Source organism: Patella vulgata, chromosome 2 (assembly GCF_932274485.2).
Source record: "Patella vulgata chromosome 2, xgPatVulg1.2, whole genome shotgun sequence".
Taxonomy (NCBI): domain Eukaryota; kingdom Metazoa; phylum Mollusca; class Gastropoda; family Patellidae; genus Patella; species Patella vulgata.
The window spans coordinates 45,973,171-45,989,617 of record NC_065880.2 but is presented as its reverse complement, the minus strand read 5'-3'; the positions used below and the strand labels follow the sequence as shown (position 1 = coordinate 45,989,617).

Here is a 16,447-nt window from a genome sequence, read left to right as displayed (position 1 = left end):
ACGACAGAAGTCATTGTAAACGACAAAAATGAATCTGCGCTCCCGAAAAAATATATATTGACACCAAAGATGACTACTCAATCAAAACAAGCACATCGTCTCATTTTACCGCGAAAAATATGCAAACTAGGTGAACATGTGATAATTTAACACAGTTGTGACTGGCAGAAATAATCTGTGCCCCTGAATTATGACACTGGGGGCGCGGTTGATTTCTAGCCAACATTTAAGAAGTTTGTACTTGATATGACACGTATAAGGTCAAGTTTGGGTAGTTCAAAGATAGACAACTACATAAACTATACTTACTCCAGCTAGATATTACTTTGAAGCATGATTTAAAACAGTTTGGTGGTACAAAACACAACATAAGAAGACAAAATAATTTGTCGTTTTCTACGCCATAATGGTTTTTGAGTATTTTCACTGGTATCCAACCAAAAATCACTATTTTTTGTTGAAAGTCGAGTAAGCCAGATTTCCTCTTTAAAACGATAGCGTGTCTGAGGGAAAACCGCTCCCGTCGCAGGATTCTCCTGTGTTCCGGTGCTTCAAATATTTTTTTTTAATGGCATATTAATACTGCCTATGAACTCGATATTATAAAATACACAAATTATGTACAACACAAATTGTAAACTATTAAAGCTCTTATATGAATGAATGCTGGTATCAGATGCTATGACAATAGGCACCATATCCTGCCTCGTACATAACACCCGTCACAACTTAGGCTTGTGTTTGTTAATGATCGCCACTGAATACGCTGAAATTAGCGAGTGCTAAAACTGAAGTGTTTTATTCTTCACAGAAAAATACTGACAATGTCATCAAAACAAAGATTTTAAACTGTTTGAAGACTTAACCATATTAATTAAACACACAAATGTCAATAAAATCGATGTTATCATTTTTGTTTTACGTAAATTTTCTCAAAATTGCGGAAACAAAAATGCACATGCCTTTGATTCCAATGACGTATCATCGTTTTCGTACGGTGGTGTAAGGGAGGTAACATTCTATTTTACATGCTATTTTTATGAATATCGTTTTTACTCTTTTATTTATTGACTTTACTTTCGTATGTCACTATCAGGGTTTGGGAATCATGATTGATTTTTAAAGGGAAGTATCCGGAGGAAGTGTACGTAAATGAAATCCACTCTGAGAAAACCATTTGATCTGGCGTAGCTTTAAGAAATCGAACCAGCCAATCTGCAATATTTTGATGCTATATAACTGTTCATTATTAGGCGTAGTCGATAATTATTTTTTTAGATACCCAAATCAGCCCAACACCCTGACAAGTTAACAAGAGTTAAAGGTTAGGTATATCGAAATGCAGGGGGGGGGGCGAATGGTTAGCACGTGCACGCTATATCATAAGGTCTGTCATTGAGTCAACTGGCGTGGTTTCGATTCCCCGGGGACAAGGAGTAGGGTCGCCTGTCCAACTTAGTGGGTTTTCTCCGGGTCCTCCGGTTTCCTCCCTATACTAAAGACCCCTACGCGCAAGGGATTTAATGAAATAAAATTGAACCATGTGTTAGTCCCGAAATGACCTAGTTTGTCTCGACAAACTTGGAATCTGTGTGATTATTGGTCAATTTCAATTTCAAGCATGATAACGATAGTGATAAATAAAAGAGAAAAAAAATCCAGGAACCACGCCCCCGTGGAATGAAATGAGTAACAGTTTGCTATAGTAGAATGATACTGGCTAGCTATTGTTACCATTTTTAGAAAGTGTTTGATGAATATTTAAACTCATTCATGATAGAAGTTCGTCTATTATTGATTCGACAGCAACACAAGAATACAAACTGTTTGGTAATTATTTTGCTTTATTTCATGGGGAGTTGGGTCTCGAAGTGGTCTAGTTTACTGATTTGTGTCTAGTTCGGGTTTTAAGCCATTTTCCTGTAAAAGGTATACTTCAGACAAACACTAGTCGTCAATTTTAAAGAGAAACGCGTGAAACTGATGCCATGCATTAGCTTTCTTGAACCATTGTCGGGGATATTATTACCCCAGAAACATGCTGCACAGAATCCAAATTTATAAAGGGGCATAACTCTGCAATGGTTTATGGTCTCAGACTAGTAATTATTTACCCATTGACTTCAATGTTAAATGGCTGTAACATCACAGGATGTAGCTTTTTGCTCAACATTCCGTTCGTTCCAATCTTTATAGGCACAACTGGGAACACATTTGGCAATATCCTCATCATAATTTTGTAGGGGGTTGACCGTTTAGATTTTTTGCTACGGGGATTTGATGTTGACTGGGGTGAAAATCTCACTTCCGACACAATGATTGCTCTGCAGAAAGACACTTTATACCCCCTATCCCTCCGCTGTAATATCATCAGTATTACCCAAAACTGCTATGAAATTGCAAATTTGATCCCTTTACTCGAATTCTAGACCAAAATGCAGGAAGAGGGGAGAAAAAAAAATTAAGGAAAAAATTGTATATTATTTATAACTCGCACTACATTCGTCTGAGTCCTATATACCTCACATGTTGCTGCTGTCTGAACAAATCTGTTGTTATCTAATAAACAAACATATATGCAATGCCCTGGCCAAAGATTATGAAAATCTATGCATTTTCAGATGAGCAGTGCGGCATTCTGCAAACACTATAATTACATCAGAAAACTGCGGAATTTCAGACAGAAATAATTACTAGTCTGAGTCCTTATCATAAAACAGCAATTTTGGTCTCTAAATTAACGCTTATGGTGTCATTCTTTCATTTGAAGATATTATGCCCATTGTTGTTAAGTGGATCCTTATACCATTTCGGGGAATCCATTACCCAAAATATATTGACGCGAACCCAAATTTACGTATATTCGTAACTTGCACTTCTTCATCATTTACTGGCATATTTGGTATGTACATGTTTTTGGGTCCCCATCCCAATAACCTGGTGTCTTGGAAGATGAGTGAAGTAAAGCAAGCAAATAGATGTGCAAGAAATTATTTACCAATTTGTTCTTCATAGCATGAAAAGGGATGCCGTCTAAATGATTTCTAAGACACTTTAAGGTGCATTTCATATTAAACATGCATTATGCAAGAGCAAAATCTGCTTATTACAAGTCTTTCTTGAGGCCTGAAATGTTATCTAAATTATCAATTAGACATTAATTAACTTATCCAGACCATAATAAATTCTCGATTTCAAAGCTAGCCTTCGATGTAGGCTGGATTAGATTCCTATATGCCGCTGACGGCCAAAGATAATTAAATCAGAAAAAGTGGATAATCGAGACTATGCTGTTTATATTAATGATTTTAGTAATGATAACCGAGACTATGCACAAATTTCACCGGCTTCTTTCTCGGCTCATAGTGGATCAATTTGACTGAAATTTTCAGCAAATTACCTTTACACTATCTAGTTTTTAACTATTATACTATAGCGAGAACTGCCATCTCTTTATCTTATCTCCCATAATGTATCTTTAACTGGACAACTTTTGCTAAAATAAATGCCAATCCCAGTTTGCTAGGCTATACAACGTTATAGTTTGCATCACATTTACTGTTATACATTCATAGAACAGCAAGGTAATGCCAGTAGCGAATCTAGAAGCTGTAAATAATAATCTTTAGGGTTTTAAACCAACAGTTAAGGGTTTTCTTGCACATTGATTTTACCGCTTTCCGGTGGGCAAAATTTGGTAAAAGTTTTAGATTTTATAAAGTACACCTAAATAAACACAAATATGCATAAAAACGTTTTCTTGCAATTTCTTAGGGGATCACGTGGCTAAGTGGGTAAGACGCTGGCTCACTGGCCTGGAGGTCGGGTGTTCGATCCCTGCATTGGCCGAGAAAGTTCATCCAGATTTTCCGGCGTGGTTTCCCCTTGTCAGTGATGCAGGGTAAAATCATAGCAGTTCCGTGAACGGATGAAATGATTAAAGTCTGATACAAGGGAAATAACTGCCGTTTTGAACCTTAAGAATTCTCCCTGAAAATTCCGAGATAACCGTGCGCCACAAATTTGGACTAATGTTATAATGTTATAATTTTAGCCATCTTTATCTAAATAACCCAACATGTCTACTTGTTTATATGCCATTCCATGAAGATCCAAAAATTAAAGCACCTCAAAAAGTTCTTTTCGGGATCACTATGGCACACATTACCGCACACATTAAAATATTTGATTAATATTTTCCAGATGAATGGATGAAGTTAACTACGTAGGTATGGAACTGTAAAGTTGTCGCGTGCGTTATGACTTAATTTCTGTAATAATAATACATAGTTACATCAGAACTCAGACTAGTAATTGTCTCCCCATTGACTTCAATGCTAAATCCATGACATGTCTTGGCCGATGATCTTAACCACAAAGCGCTAACGTGTTACGATAAGAAATATTGAAGAGGGTTGGCGTTTCCATTTTTTATATGCCTAGTCAAAGGACTTTATAGTGGGTGACGTCATATTAGTATGCGATAAACCCCAAATCTGTTACACACGCCTCAAAATCATGATTATTCACCAAAACTTGGCTGATAATGGAAATTCAAACGATCCTTTTCGATTTTGGACCAAAGAGTCAACAAAAATAACCATGCAAATAAAGGGGTGTGGGAAAAAATAGAGAATTGCTACAATTATCATATTCCTGAAGCAATGGCCAGAGAAATCCATTTCTAGCCATTGTTGTGCTTAAAGCGAAAAGTTTGCGTTTTGACGGCGTGTGTCTATTTTAATCGTCCAATCAAATCTCTGCTGAGTACAATTGTTGAAAGTGTAGTTCTATCCATTTTGTTGAAACAAAATACGTAACACATGACAGTTCGTCTCTTTGATCTGGGGTTGATTAAATGGACTAAAAGATGGTGAAAATATTGTTCGTCTGCAGCGTGGTCAAACAGATGATAAAAAAAAGATTATACACGTGGCGATTACCCAAATATTCCACTTGTAGTTATTTTGAATAGCCTCGTTTGTCACTCAATAACTTTTGTGCAATATTATTCTAGACAATCCCTCATAATAAATTTCGCGATTTGTGACGTGATGTAGCCGCGACTGTCATTATAAACTTTTATGTCAACATATTTAAAGCTCCAGTTAATCCGAATTGATTTGTTAAGCTGCAGTGCACTGGTTGTTAACCCCACTGTTAGTCATAATTTGGGACAGAAATCATAGGTCAGTCCAGCAGTGTTTGAATATATATACTCTTCAAAAAAAGTAGGGGATATTGAAATGCAAATACCTATGCAGGTTGTGATATGATAAATAGTCATGGACACTAGACGTGCTTTGAGAGTATGTTCACAGATGAAGAACTTATCGCCCCAATACACACGAGAAGGGTTCATTGTCAAATTTGACACTTCAAGGAAGGGTTGGTGAAAACTGCCGCTTGCTGGTTTATCCTATCCATGTTTGCTTTCCCATCGGTTCTTGCATAAGATTTACTGTTTAGCGTATCTTTGCTTTAGTGTGTTACGTTTAATTTGACCGGAGGGATCACGTGGCTAAGTGGGTAAGACGCTAGCTGGCTAGCCTGGAGGTCGGGTGTTCGATCCCTGCATTGGCCGAGAAAGTTCATCCAGATTTTCCGGCGTGGTTCTCCCTTGTCAGTGATGCAGGACGGAGGGGCTGACAAGGAAAGCTGTCTAGTCGTTCGGAGGTCCCGTGTACACATTGGCGTGCACGTAAAAGATCCCTTGGCAGTTGGAATTAGATATAAGAGTAGGCCGTAGCGCCGCTGCCCGGGCAAAATTTCCCTCATAGCACACTGTATGGCGTATGCCCGTCTTCATTAGCCCAGTTTAGGAGCAAAACAGTAGGACGTTAAACCCCATTTCATTTCATTTCATTTAATTTAACCGGGAGACGTGTTCGTCGACGTCAACGTCAATTGACAATACTGCAAGAATTGGCCGTGGCACTGCAAGAGGAGTTGGTCATATTGCCCCAAATCGTGATTGGACGGTTGATTAGAGGCATGCCGCGACGAATTGTGGAATGTCTGAGGATTGGTGGAGCAATTACTCATTATTAAGACAAAAATCAAAAACGTCCATTTTCACTTTTGACAGTGTATCTCTTTGCGAGTGAAATAGGGCCGTCAGATAAGTCGCCCATATGAACTGTTTATGTTCATGTGTAGGCAATTGACCTGTTATTAACATACACTGGTTACCTCTAATAAAAACAGCAGTGCATTTCCGCAGTTTTGTATTGTTTCTGAATATCGCCTACTTTTTTTTGAAGAGTAAATAAATATAGGCACTACTAGATCACCTTTCTGCTAACTTATGATGATTGGTTGGGGAAATTTTCCAGCACGTGCATGTCTATATTACCGACCAATCACTATCGAAATATTAAGTTTTTAGACATGGTCAAACAGTTTACGCTTGTTGCAGAGGATTAGTATTGCTATAGAAAGTTAAATGCACTATAATATCAAAACTTGCGTGGATAAACTATGGGTTACAGAGCTAGAATGTTCCATGTCGCCATCATTGATTGTAAGGCAATTGTTGCCTGAACAACGATAAATATGCTTAAAAATGTTGATTGACATCCACTCAAACAGACGGTCTATCATTACACACTGGGTCATGATCATGGTACGCTAGATATGATATGAAGTGAAAAATATACTTGACTTTGCCGTTGCTGAAATTCAAGTTTTCAATTAGCAACATTTATTTTATTTGCAGTTGAGAAAAATAATAAATGAATCATATAATACTTATCAGTTTGCTTCGAATGTTATAAATTAAGTGTATCTAATGAAGTATATAGTATGTGCGACATTTAATTGTTGTATCATATACAGTCATGCATTTTTCCCTTTTATTAGAATTATTGATAAATTAAATATTAATCCCATATCGACAGAAACTGCTGTGTTTATTTTGTTTTTCTTTGTTTCTATGTAAACAACTGCATCTTGTTGACAAAATAGTGAAAGGAACAGCTGTATGTCTTTACTTATACTCAGTATTGACTAACGCAGTGATAAAACAAATAGCCCTATTTCAATCAAGTTAAAATGTCAAATGACCCATTTCCTTGATAAGAACGAGCTTTGACATTTGGGATTCTCGATTATGAAAATTGTAAAATTAGATACACAGCCTAGAAATAACACACAAAATAATAATATAAAATCGATTACAATAGAATATTATATCAATGTATAGACATATATCTATATATTGTATTATGTTTTACGTATAATGCAGGTGTGTTCCCTGAGTAAACCGCCGTGTTTCTCGTCAACTTGGTCACAACGTGCAAGTGGCTCTCCACGTCACGACTGTTCGACTAGCACTGGAGGCGTCAGGTAACGCTTGTTTAATTTTACGCTTAATCCACCATAATTAAGTTAATCTGCCCTGAGTATAATGGACAATGCAAGAAGTGTGGTTAGTTTTTGTCGAGCTGGACACTTAGAATTATTAGACCATCTGTTACACTCGGCAAATCCAAACGTCATTCGGTATTCCGTTAGCGATCAATATATGACTTCAACTACCCATACTAATATTGATTTGAAAGTTCACTTCTTAATTCCACAGTTTTCTTTATACAGGGCACAAGTTTATCCTCCATTAAACTGAAGATAATGAAAGAATAGGATAACTTCTTAGTTTAATTGGAGAATGGGGAAAGTGTACCGACGCCTGGTCCGTAAGGCAGGGCATGTCGGACACCATGGCAGTCACCATGGGCTTGACGCCAGGGAAGTGAACGCCCAAGAAGGATTACCCAACCCTCCAAGTGATAACTCCTCACAGTTTATAGTTGGAAATTTAGACGGTAAGAAATTTTAGAATTTTTCTTCATCATAAAATCTGTTTTATTCGTTTTCAGTCCTTTCTTTAGTTAGGGCAAAATGCATAAAGTATGTACGCATTATTCGCTGTCATAAAAGAAATCGATAAAAGCTGCGACTGCTTTAAGATTGTATATAAACCACAAAAAAATAAGCTATATTATATGAACATTATTTTAAGTAAGAATATTAAATATTGAATCGAGAATAATCTTTTAGACATTTTCTTTTCGTGTGAAGTATATACAGGCGATATATTATACCCACCCATTGCAATCATTAATAATTTTATAATGTCTTGATCACACAGTCATACAATTCATGAAACCATATTTCACTTGCCTCAATTTCGTTTCTAGACTGTTTTATGAGCTTTTGTGGGGGGAGGGGGTGGGGTAATTTGTTCATGGTATAGTTTTTTATTTATAATTTGTTGATAGTTTTGATTTATATGGGGTTTTTTGTCGCATATTCCGGATGGTGGTCGGAGAGAGGGTGGAGGTGGGGAGACCGGAGTAGTGGCGGGTCTTGTTTGTTTTGGGGGTTTTGTTTGTTCTTTTTCTCCAGCGGTTGTGCAAAAGTATGCCTAACTGGTTTCAAAGCATTTAATACAAACTGATAGCTACAACGTTATACAGAAGTCCAATCATTTGCCCGTGAATTTATCCTAGTTATATAGGCGTAGGAGCCGGGGGTGGGTGGATGTGTGTATGTGTGTTGGGGGGGGGGGGTCTTTATTTCCGTTTTTCGAGCACAAACATCAGAATGAGACTATATATCATAGAAATATAATTGTATAGTTGTAAAATGAATTCGCTCGCGGTTTACGTTTTGAAAAGACCTCGCCTATAGACGTTTGTAGAAAACTAGTTTTAGTTAATGATGGCTGGCACCCTACGCCTATGCCTAGTGATCACCAAAATAGTTTTGTTGTTGTATTCTTTATTTTCAACATTATTTCCAGTGGAAAAGTTTAAAAGGTAAAGGGAAAATAAATACATTGTCTCATATTAAGATATAAACTGTTAAAGAAATGGTCTTGCTAATAAGGAAGTGGTGGGGGTGGGGGTGAATTAATGTTTCTTTATGAACTCATAAGATGGCGACATGAAATCAATAGAGACTAAGGTAAACTTCAGTTGATTGGTTTAAATAAGACTGTTTTATCAATTGCATATGCTCTGGCCCATTGCTCCCTTTTTATATACCCCTGGAACTATCTTTATCAGATATCTGTTCTCCAAAAAAATCTGATTAAAATACAGGAGGTCTAACTTCCGCTAAATGTCTTTTTCTACTGTGAAGAATAATATGATGTGTGTTTGAATGCATAAACTTGTTACAGGGAATAGATGAATGGTGATCCATTTTGTATACAATTTACAAAGAATTTAATGTAAAAGTCGTGTTATTTAGTTGTAAATAACACTATTGGAACTAATTACACTCAAATTACTTCCTCTATAGGTAATCGGATACCTACCGGGAAATTACTTCACAATTACTAAACAATTTTATCAGTTTCTGGATAATTTATCATTGCTTGATGTCCGGATACTATTCGTGGTTATCAATATTCTAAATCCACTTATCTACCGAAATGTGCAGTGCATATAATATTATATGCTCGTTTTGAAGAATGTGGTTTATAAAACAATAAAACCAAAACGGAATATATTAATAAAATTTATGTATAAATATGTACTATTCCGTCTTCATAAAACTGTCAAAAAATACATTGGATAATAGCACGCCCATACACACCAAGAAATTAATGCAAAATATAGTATTCTTTTTCTACATTTCATATTTTGACATGGCTATTAATAAATTAATCACTAAAGCCGCGCTTGATGCCCTGTAACTAATTGCAACCGATCCAAGAAACGAAGAACATATACATCTAACTGCATCTGGACTTTTTTCACAGTCGCATGGGATGGCTTATGTCGCCTTTTTCAAGCAACTCTTAATTGCATTGGGTTGCTTCTAGTCCATCAAACCCAACTGCACAAAGTCGCATCGGATCGAAAGGGCGACATATACCTCTCTTAAAGGTTGACAGTTTGAAATGAAAAGACTAATCGTTGAAAGATTCAGACCGTTTGCAGTTTTGTTATATGTAACGAGCCAATTCCACACCTTGCCACAATTTTAATTTTTCACAGTGTATGTTTTGTAAGTCCAGTGAAACCAATAAATGTCAAACATATCCGTTTGTATAAAACTGCAAACCTACTGACGTCATCTTCTGAATAAATACAGAAAAATATAAATCACGACATAGCAAATCTTAATATAGCTTCAGAATTTATTTCCTATGGCTAAATTACTTTTATCACTGTTTCATGACCAAGCCAAATACATGTTCATATTAAAGAGATTTTGGCGTGTGTAATAAATAAGAAATAACTATATTTTATTGAAATGATCAAGGGCTTTATGCTTAATAATATGTAGAATAAATTGCCATCAATATCTTTTTTGAAATCTCACTTCTTAACCAATATAGCAGTGAGATGGTCATTATACAAATCGTACTGAAACAGATACATGTACACGGTTCGTATTATTCAAAACACATTTATCGTAATTCGACAATTCTTTCGTTTTATTTTTCATTATTTTTAATTGATGTATCTTCTTTTCTATTTTTTAAAAAAACACAAAAAACAATCAAATGGCGTTGTTCAGATTTACAGATTAACGATATCAAAGTTTGAGTTTATCAACCAAATTAAAACTCCATATTATCTATAGCAAATGACGAGAAACTGTGTCTGGGCCATGAAAAGTCTAAACCAATCGTAACGGTTTAAGTCAAACTTCAGACAGAACACCAAACTGATAAGGTTGTAGTGAAGGCAAATAATTAGTTCTATGTAGTTTAAACTAAATTTTATGTCTCGGTGACATATTGGTAGACTTATGGATAGGGTTTTTCTGTTTAATAACTTTTCATTTACGTATTCTTTACAATTGGTGACTGACAGATAGCCTATATTTAATGTGCCCCCCCCCACCGCAGATGCCCCTTGTAAGGATAGACGAGAGATTACAAGAAATTGGATATGGCGGGAAGAAAGTGAAATAAGTAGAAAGTAATGTGAACTTCCGATGACTATAATTTACTCGGTTTTCTTTAAAATTAATTCTTGGAGTAATCTGCTCTTTGGTAAGACTACACGTCATGTACTGATAATTCTGTATGTTCTGAAAGTATATATTTGCATTTTATTCATCTAGTATATTAAAATCTTAAAATCGAAAATATTGACGATACGTCACGAAACTACATGTATGAGCGATTTCCAAATGAAAAACAACACAAAATCTTTATATGGAACGAAATGTCACTTTAACATGCATATTTATTTAGGACATATCACGGTCTGTGAATTGGACAGTAACAAATTAACTAGCCCCAGGATATGATTATACATGTAACAAGGTTATAGTATACCTATATATATATATTCTGTTTGACACTGGCATATATTATTTAAAGGGCTAAATGCGTCTTCTTTTCTGGCTTCAAATGTAAAATAAATTATCATTTACATATTTGTTCGCTTGACAATCCCATGATTAACACGTTAGACCATCGTATGGCCGAGATATTTAATGAATTAGAACATCCGCTCCATTTAATAATGTAAGGTTAAAATAATCGACAATCGAGACTTATCTTGCCAAAATTTCGAACACTCAGAACTTCGCTCAGAATAACGTAATTTGGCTGAACTTTTCAAAATATTCAGTTTTTATTATCTATTTTTGAACTATTGTAGCAAGAGCGGCAAACTTTTTACCCAAATCTTACATAATTCATCAACAAAAGTCATAAAATTTACATAATGTCTTTAACCAACATAATATTCTAAACGATTTCCTAACCTGAAAACAATATTTTTTAAGAACAACTGCATAAATTAGTAACCATGGCGCCCAAACATCTGACACTTTCAATAGTATAACAGTTCGTTGATGTTCATCTTATGCAAATTTACTAATACAATAATGGTATGGAATCGGTCCTAATCGGTATAGTTAAAGCCATGAGAAAAAAAATGCTTTTCCCGAATTTTACAATAAATATTTATAATTTGATGGAATGTAAAGTCGTACATACAAAGCTTACGTTGCTTGTCTTCAATTAGCTCTGTTTGAGAACAGGCACAAAGCTAGTTGACCGACATTTTAATTTCTATATCGACGATTTTAGTCTGAAACACAAAGTATATTTCGAGAATTTTGAAAATCATTTATGCCGCTTCCATTTTCATATTTTATTATTTAGTCTGTATGTGTTTGAAAGATATAAAACGGATTAGAACTGCATAACAACATGGTGGCTATTCAGCGCCGAGATATATTCTCAATATAGATAGTTCTCTGTGCGCAGAATGTAAAGCCGTATTGATGTTCATTATGTTGATCCTGTGAGATTATACGATCTAAACCTTGAGGCGACAATAAATCTCCTTCTTAAATTATCAGCGTGTGAAAAGTCAGCCGGTTGGTTAAACCAGTAAATGCCTACTTTATTTGAAAAGTTTATAGTAAATAATTCTTAATACCCTCATTAAAACAGCCCCGGGTCAATTACTGTTTAATAGCACTTCTATATTTTGTATCAGTTTCTTACCATTTCACACGTTTTTACCTGACTAATTAATATACCTGTGATATTATTATATCATGTTATTAATAGTAATGAGGAAAATCACCTGTAATATACGATACTACATCAAATTAATTTCTATAAGTATGATAAGGGCTAGTATACATATATATCAAACAAGAGAGAGGGGGGGGGTTAACGTCCACAAGACACAAGCCAGGTCATTTCGGGACTAACATATGGTTCAATTTTATTTCAACAATTCGCTTGCGCGTAGTGGTCTTTTGCACTGGGGGAAAACCGGAGGACCTGGAGAAAACCAACGAGGTTGGATCATCCATTCGAATGTTCACATCATTGACTTTTGAAGACATGTAGATCTAGGGTCGACCAATCACACCCTCACTGAGCTAGCTCGATACAGACATGTCATTAAACCAAGATCTCATTGGGTAAATCAATGAAAAAATAAAATGGAAAGAAGCATCACACCAATTTGAATTAGAACGTGCTCAATATAGGCCCTAAGACCATTTGATGATAAATCACGCAGTATCGGACTAATAAAACTGTTATCGTGTGTTAGATATTAGCATTTACTGTCGATTTCTTTATTATGTTACTCAATGTGTTTTTTTCGGATGCACTATAAAATATTAACAGTAAATCAGTTCAGTAGTTGCCGAGAAAATGCTTTTTTATACAATGATTCCACACCATCATGTTTGAATTTTGCTTTATAGCCTTGGGGCGTAGTCCATGGATAATTAGTTATCAGGTACACCACTATTATTCAGATAGTTTTATGCGATGGTGAGGATTAATGATGGTACCGATAACTTTTATATATACTATTCAAAAAAAGTAGGGGATATTTGATTTTTAAGTGTTATTAAAGTCACCTAATGAAACTGACGAAGAAACAAATGACAAAGTTCACATTCATCGATTTATTCCAAATGATCGTTAGACTAAGTAAGGCACAGACTGACCATTATAAGGGTAAAATGATACCCGGGGTCAAACAGCAAAGTTACCACAGCATCACAACCAAGTCAGTAACGGGTAAATCCTCCTCTGTTTGCCAAACAAGCATTGATCCGACGTGGCATACTCCTAATGAGACGTCTAAGGTCATTTTGGTCCAGATTGTCCCATTCCTGTTGCAACGCAGCAGCAAGTTCTTGGACATTGGCAGGACGTTGTTGACGTTGACGTAACCTCTGTCCAAGCATGTCCCAGACATGCTCGATGGGGGAGAGGTCGGGACTCAGTGCTGGCCAAGGTAATGTGGTGATGTTCTGTTGTTGGAGGTAACCTGTAACGATCCTGGCCCTGTGACATCTTGCGTTGTCATCCTGGAAGATGAAACGGCGGCCATGACGTCGTGCGAACGGCACAACATGGACTGCCAAGATGTTGTCCTGGTAGTACTGGCCTGTAACACGCCCTGCAACAACATGTAAAGCCGTTCTTCCAGCAACAGTGATGCCTCCCCACACCATAACAGAACCACCCCCAAATCGATCATGTCTGATGACGTTAACGTCTTGGAAGCGCTCGTTTCGACGACGCCACACCCTCCTACGTCTGTCCAAAAAATCAACAGTGAACCTTGACTCATCTGAAAACATCACATTGCTCCAGCGTCGATTATTCCAGTGTTGACGATCCCTACACCAACGACGTCTTGCCTGAATGTGATGATCTCTCAAACAAGGGATCACGCGAGGACGTCGGGCGCGAAGGTGACCCCTATGCAGTCGATTCCGAATCGTCTGGCCACTCACTCTCACACCAGTGTCTGTTTGAAGACGAACGCTGATCTGATTTGCTGTGATGACTGACACGATTTCTCAAGGCCAAGGTACGGATAAATCGATCCTGGGCTTGAGTTGTCGCCCTTGGTCGACCTGAGCGTGGTCTGTCCTGTACAGATTGTGTATCACGGTATCTGGACCATAGCCTGCTTATGACAGACTGAGAAACATTCATTGTCCGCGCCACAACCGCCTGTGTTGTGCCGATCTGTAGCATGCCAAGGGCACGTAACCTTTCATTTTGGGTAAGCCGACGCATATCAAAATTTGTTTTCTGGTCACTAAAACAATTAAACTGATGTTTCCACCCTGGAATTCAATGCCACAATGTGCAAATCTTGGGTTGGACCCCCATGATGATCCCACGCATCACCTGCATTCCATGCGGTAGCTATTGGTGCGTTTGGGCGTCACATGTAACTGGAAATGTTTCTTCTGTTAGGTTCTATAGTGACTTTTTTCGTAGTCATTTGCATATTTTAGTATTATGCCCCCAATATCAAATATCCCCTACTTTTTTTGAATAGTATATGAAACAAAAGACTGTATCATACATAATTGAAATTTAGCTGCTAGTGCTGCCGAAAGACCAGATGTATAACAGTGGCGCATTTTCAGATTAGTCAGATTTTCTCCCGTTTACTAACTATTACTACCGTATTACAATTCGAGACGCTGATGCTTTAATATCAATTTAAGTTATTTAAAAATTTGGCTGTCCTCTCTCCTTTCGGAAATTCTCGTCCCCTGGGGTCTTTAACTGTGGGAGAACGTCTGGGCGATAATATACGACCACATTAACATGCAGACGTATAATATACTAACAAGGGTACGCTGGTGACACCCGGTTCTTTCACTTTCTATAGGTTCTGTCACAACCATAAAAAGCATACTATGTCAGACTATTAGGTTCCGGATAAACGTATGTTTAGTCGACCTACAGGCACTTAAAAAATCACACAAAAAACTATGTTATTATTATTTTAGGCGTATTCGAGATAACGGAACCAGAACTGAAGGTAATCCTTTGTCAAAGTACTCGTTTATTTTAAAGATTCGTTTAAACGTTGGTATGCTAACACACACACACACCTGTATTTGTTCTAGGCTATACACTAGTAATTACCTAAGTTCTGTTTTGTTAGGGATCACGGTGGCTAAGTGGGTAAGACGCTGGCTCGCTAGCCTGGAGGTCGGGTGTTCGATCCCTGCATTGGCCGAGAAAGTTCATCCAGCTTTTCCGGCGTGGTTCCCCCTTGTCAGTGATGCAGGACGGAGGGTTTGACAAGGACAGCTGTCTAGTCGTCCGGGTGGGACGATAAACCGAGGTCCCGTGTACACATTGGCGTGTACGTAAAAGATCCCTTGACAGTTGGAATTCGATATAAGAGTAGGCTGTAGTGCCCCCGTCCGGACAAAATTTCCCTCATAGCACACTGTATGGCGTATGCCCGTCTTCATTAGCCCAGTTCGGAGCAGAACAGTAGGACGTTAAACCCCATTTCATTTCTGTGTTGTTGATTGCAGATTCACCAGTCACCACCGAGCTATTGTTATCATACATGTAAAAGAAAGTAGGCCGCATATAAATTATAGATAATTATGTTCCAAGTATTATAAGATAAGATAAGAACCATCTGTGACGAGAGATGAGTGATATTAATGCAGATCATGCATATTATTTATTAAGGGGGATGGCCCATCTCGTAAGGCAGCTTAAAATGTTGATGTGGACGTTCCGGGCTAACTTTTTTCAGATTCTACACATTGCCTTACAAAAAAAGGTTTTTATATGTACACAGGACACTTAATATAGTGCAAAAGCTATTAATAGTCTCTTTCTCCATTTGCTTTCCCAATTTGCATGGCGGGTTTTGGTGAATATTCACAAGTTTGAGACTTATGGACAAGAGAGTTAAGGGGTTGGTTACGTTGTCATGTAGGCATAGGCCGCCCCCCCCCCCCATTTTGGGCACCAAATGCTGGGAAAATTTGGGCACACAATTATACTTTGTAAAAGTTGTATAAAAAAATATTGTGTTCTTGAATGCATCCAATTTAACAGCGAATTTAAATTCAGAGTGTCTATAGTTAGGCAATTAAATAGAAATCTTAAGACTCGAACCCTCTATTGTTTGGAGTACAGTAAGCCTCGAATTACAGT

At 37.1% G+C, this 16,447-nt stretch overlaps 1 protein-coding gene across 1 annotated transcript in view; it reads left to right on the top strand.

Annotated features, from left to right (window-relative positions):
- The first annotated feature begins 7,211 nt into the window (after nt 1-7,211).
- The window catches only part of LOC126810813 (synaptotagmin-15), a 28,364-nt gene continuing 19,128 nt past the window's right edge, over nt 7,212-16,447 (top strand). Inside the window, exons 1-2 of the mRNA XM_050536097.2 lie at nt 7,212-7,347; nt 7,597-7,823. Coding sequence (XP_050392054.1) covers nt 7,667-7,823 — 157 coding nt within the window. The 5' untranslated portion in view covers nt 7,212-7,347; nt 7,597-7,666. The remainder of the gene's footprint in view (nt 7,348-7,596; nt 7,824-16,447) is intronic.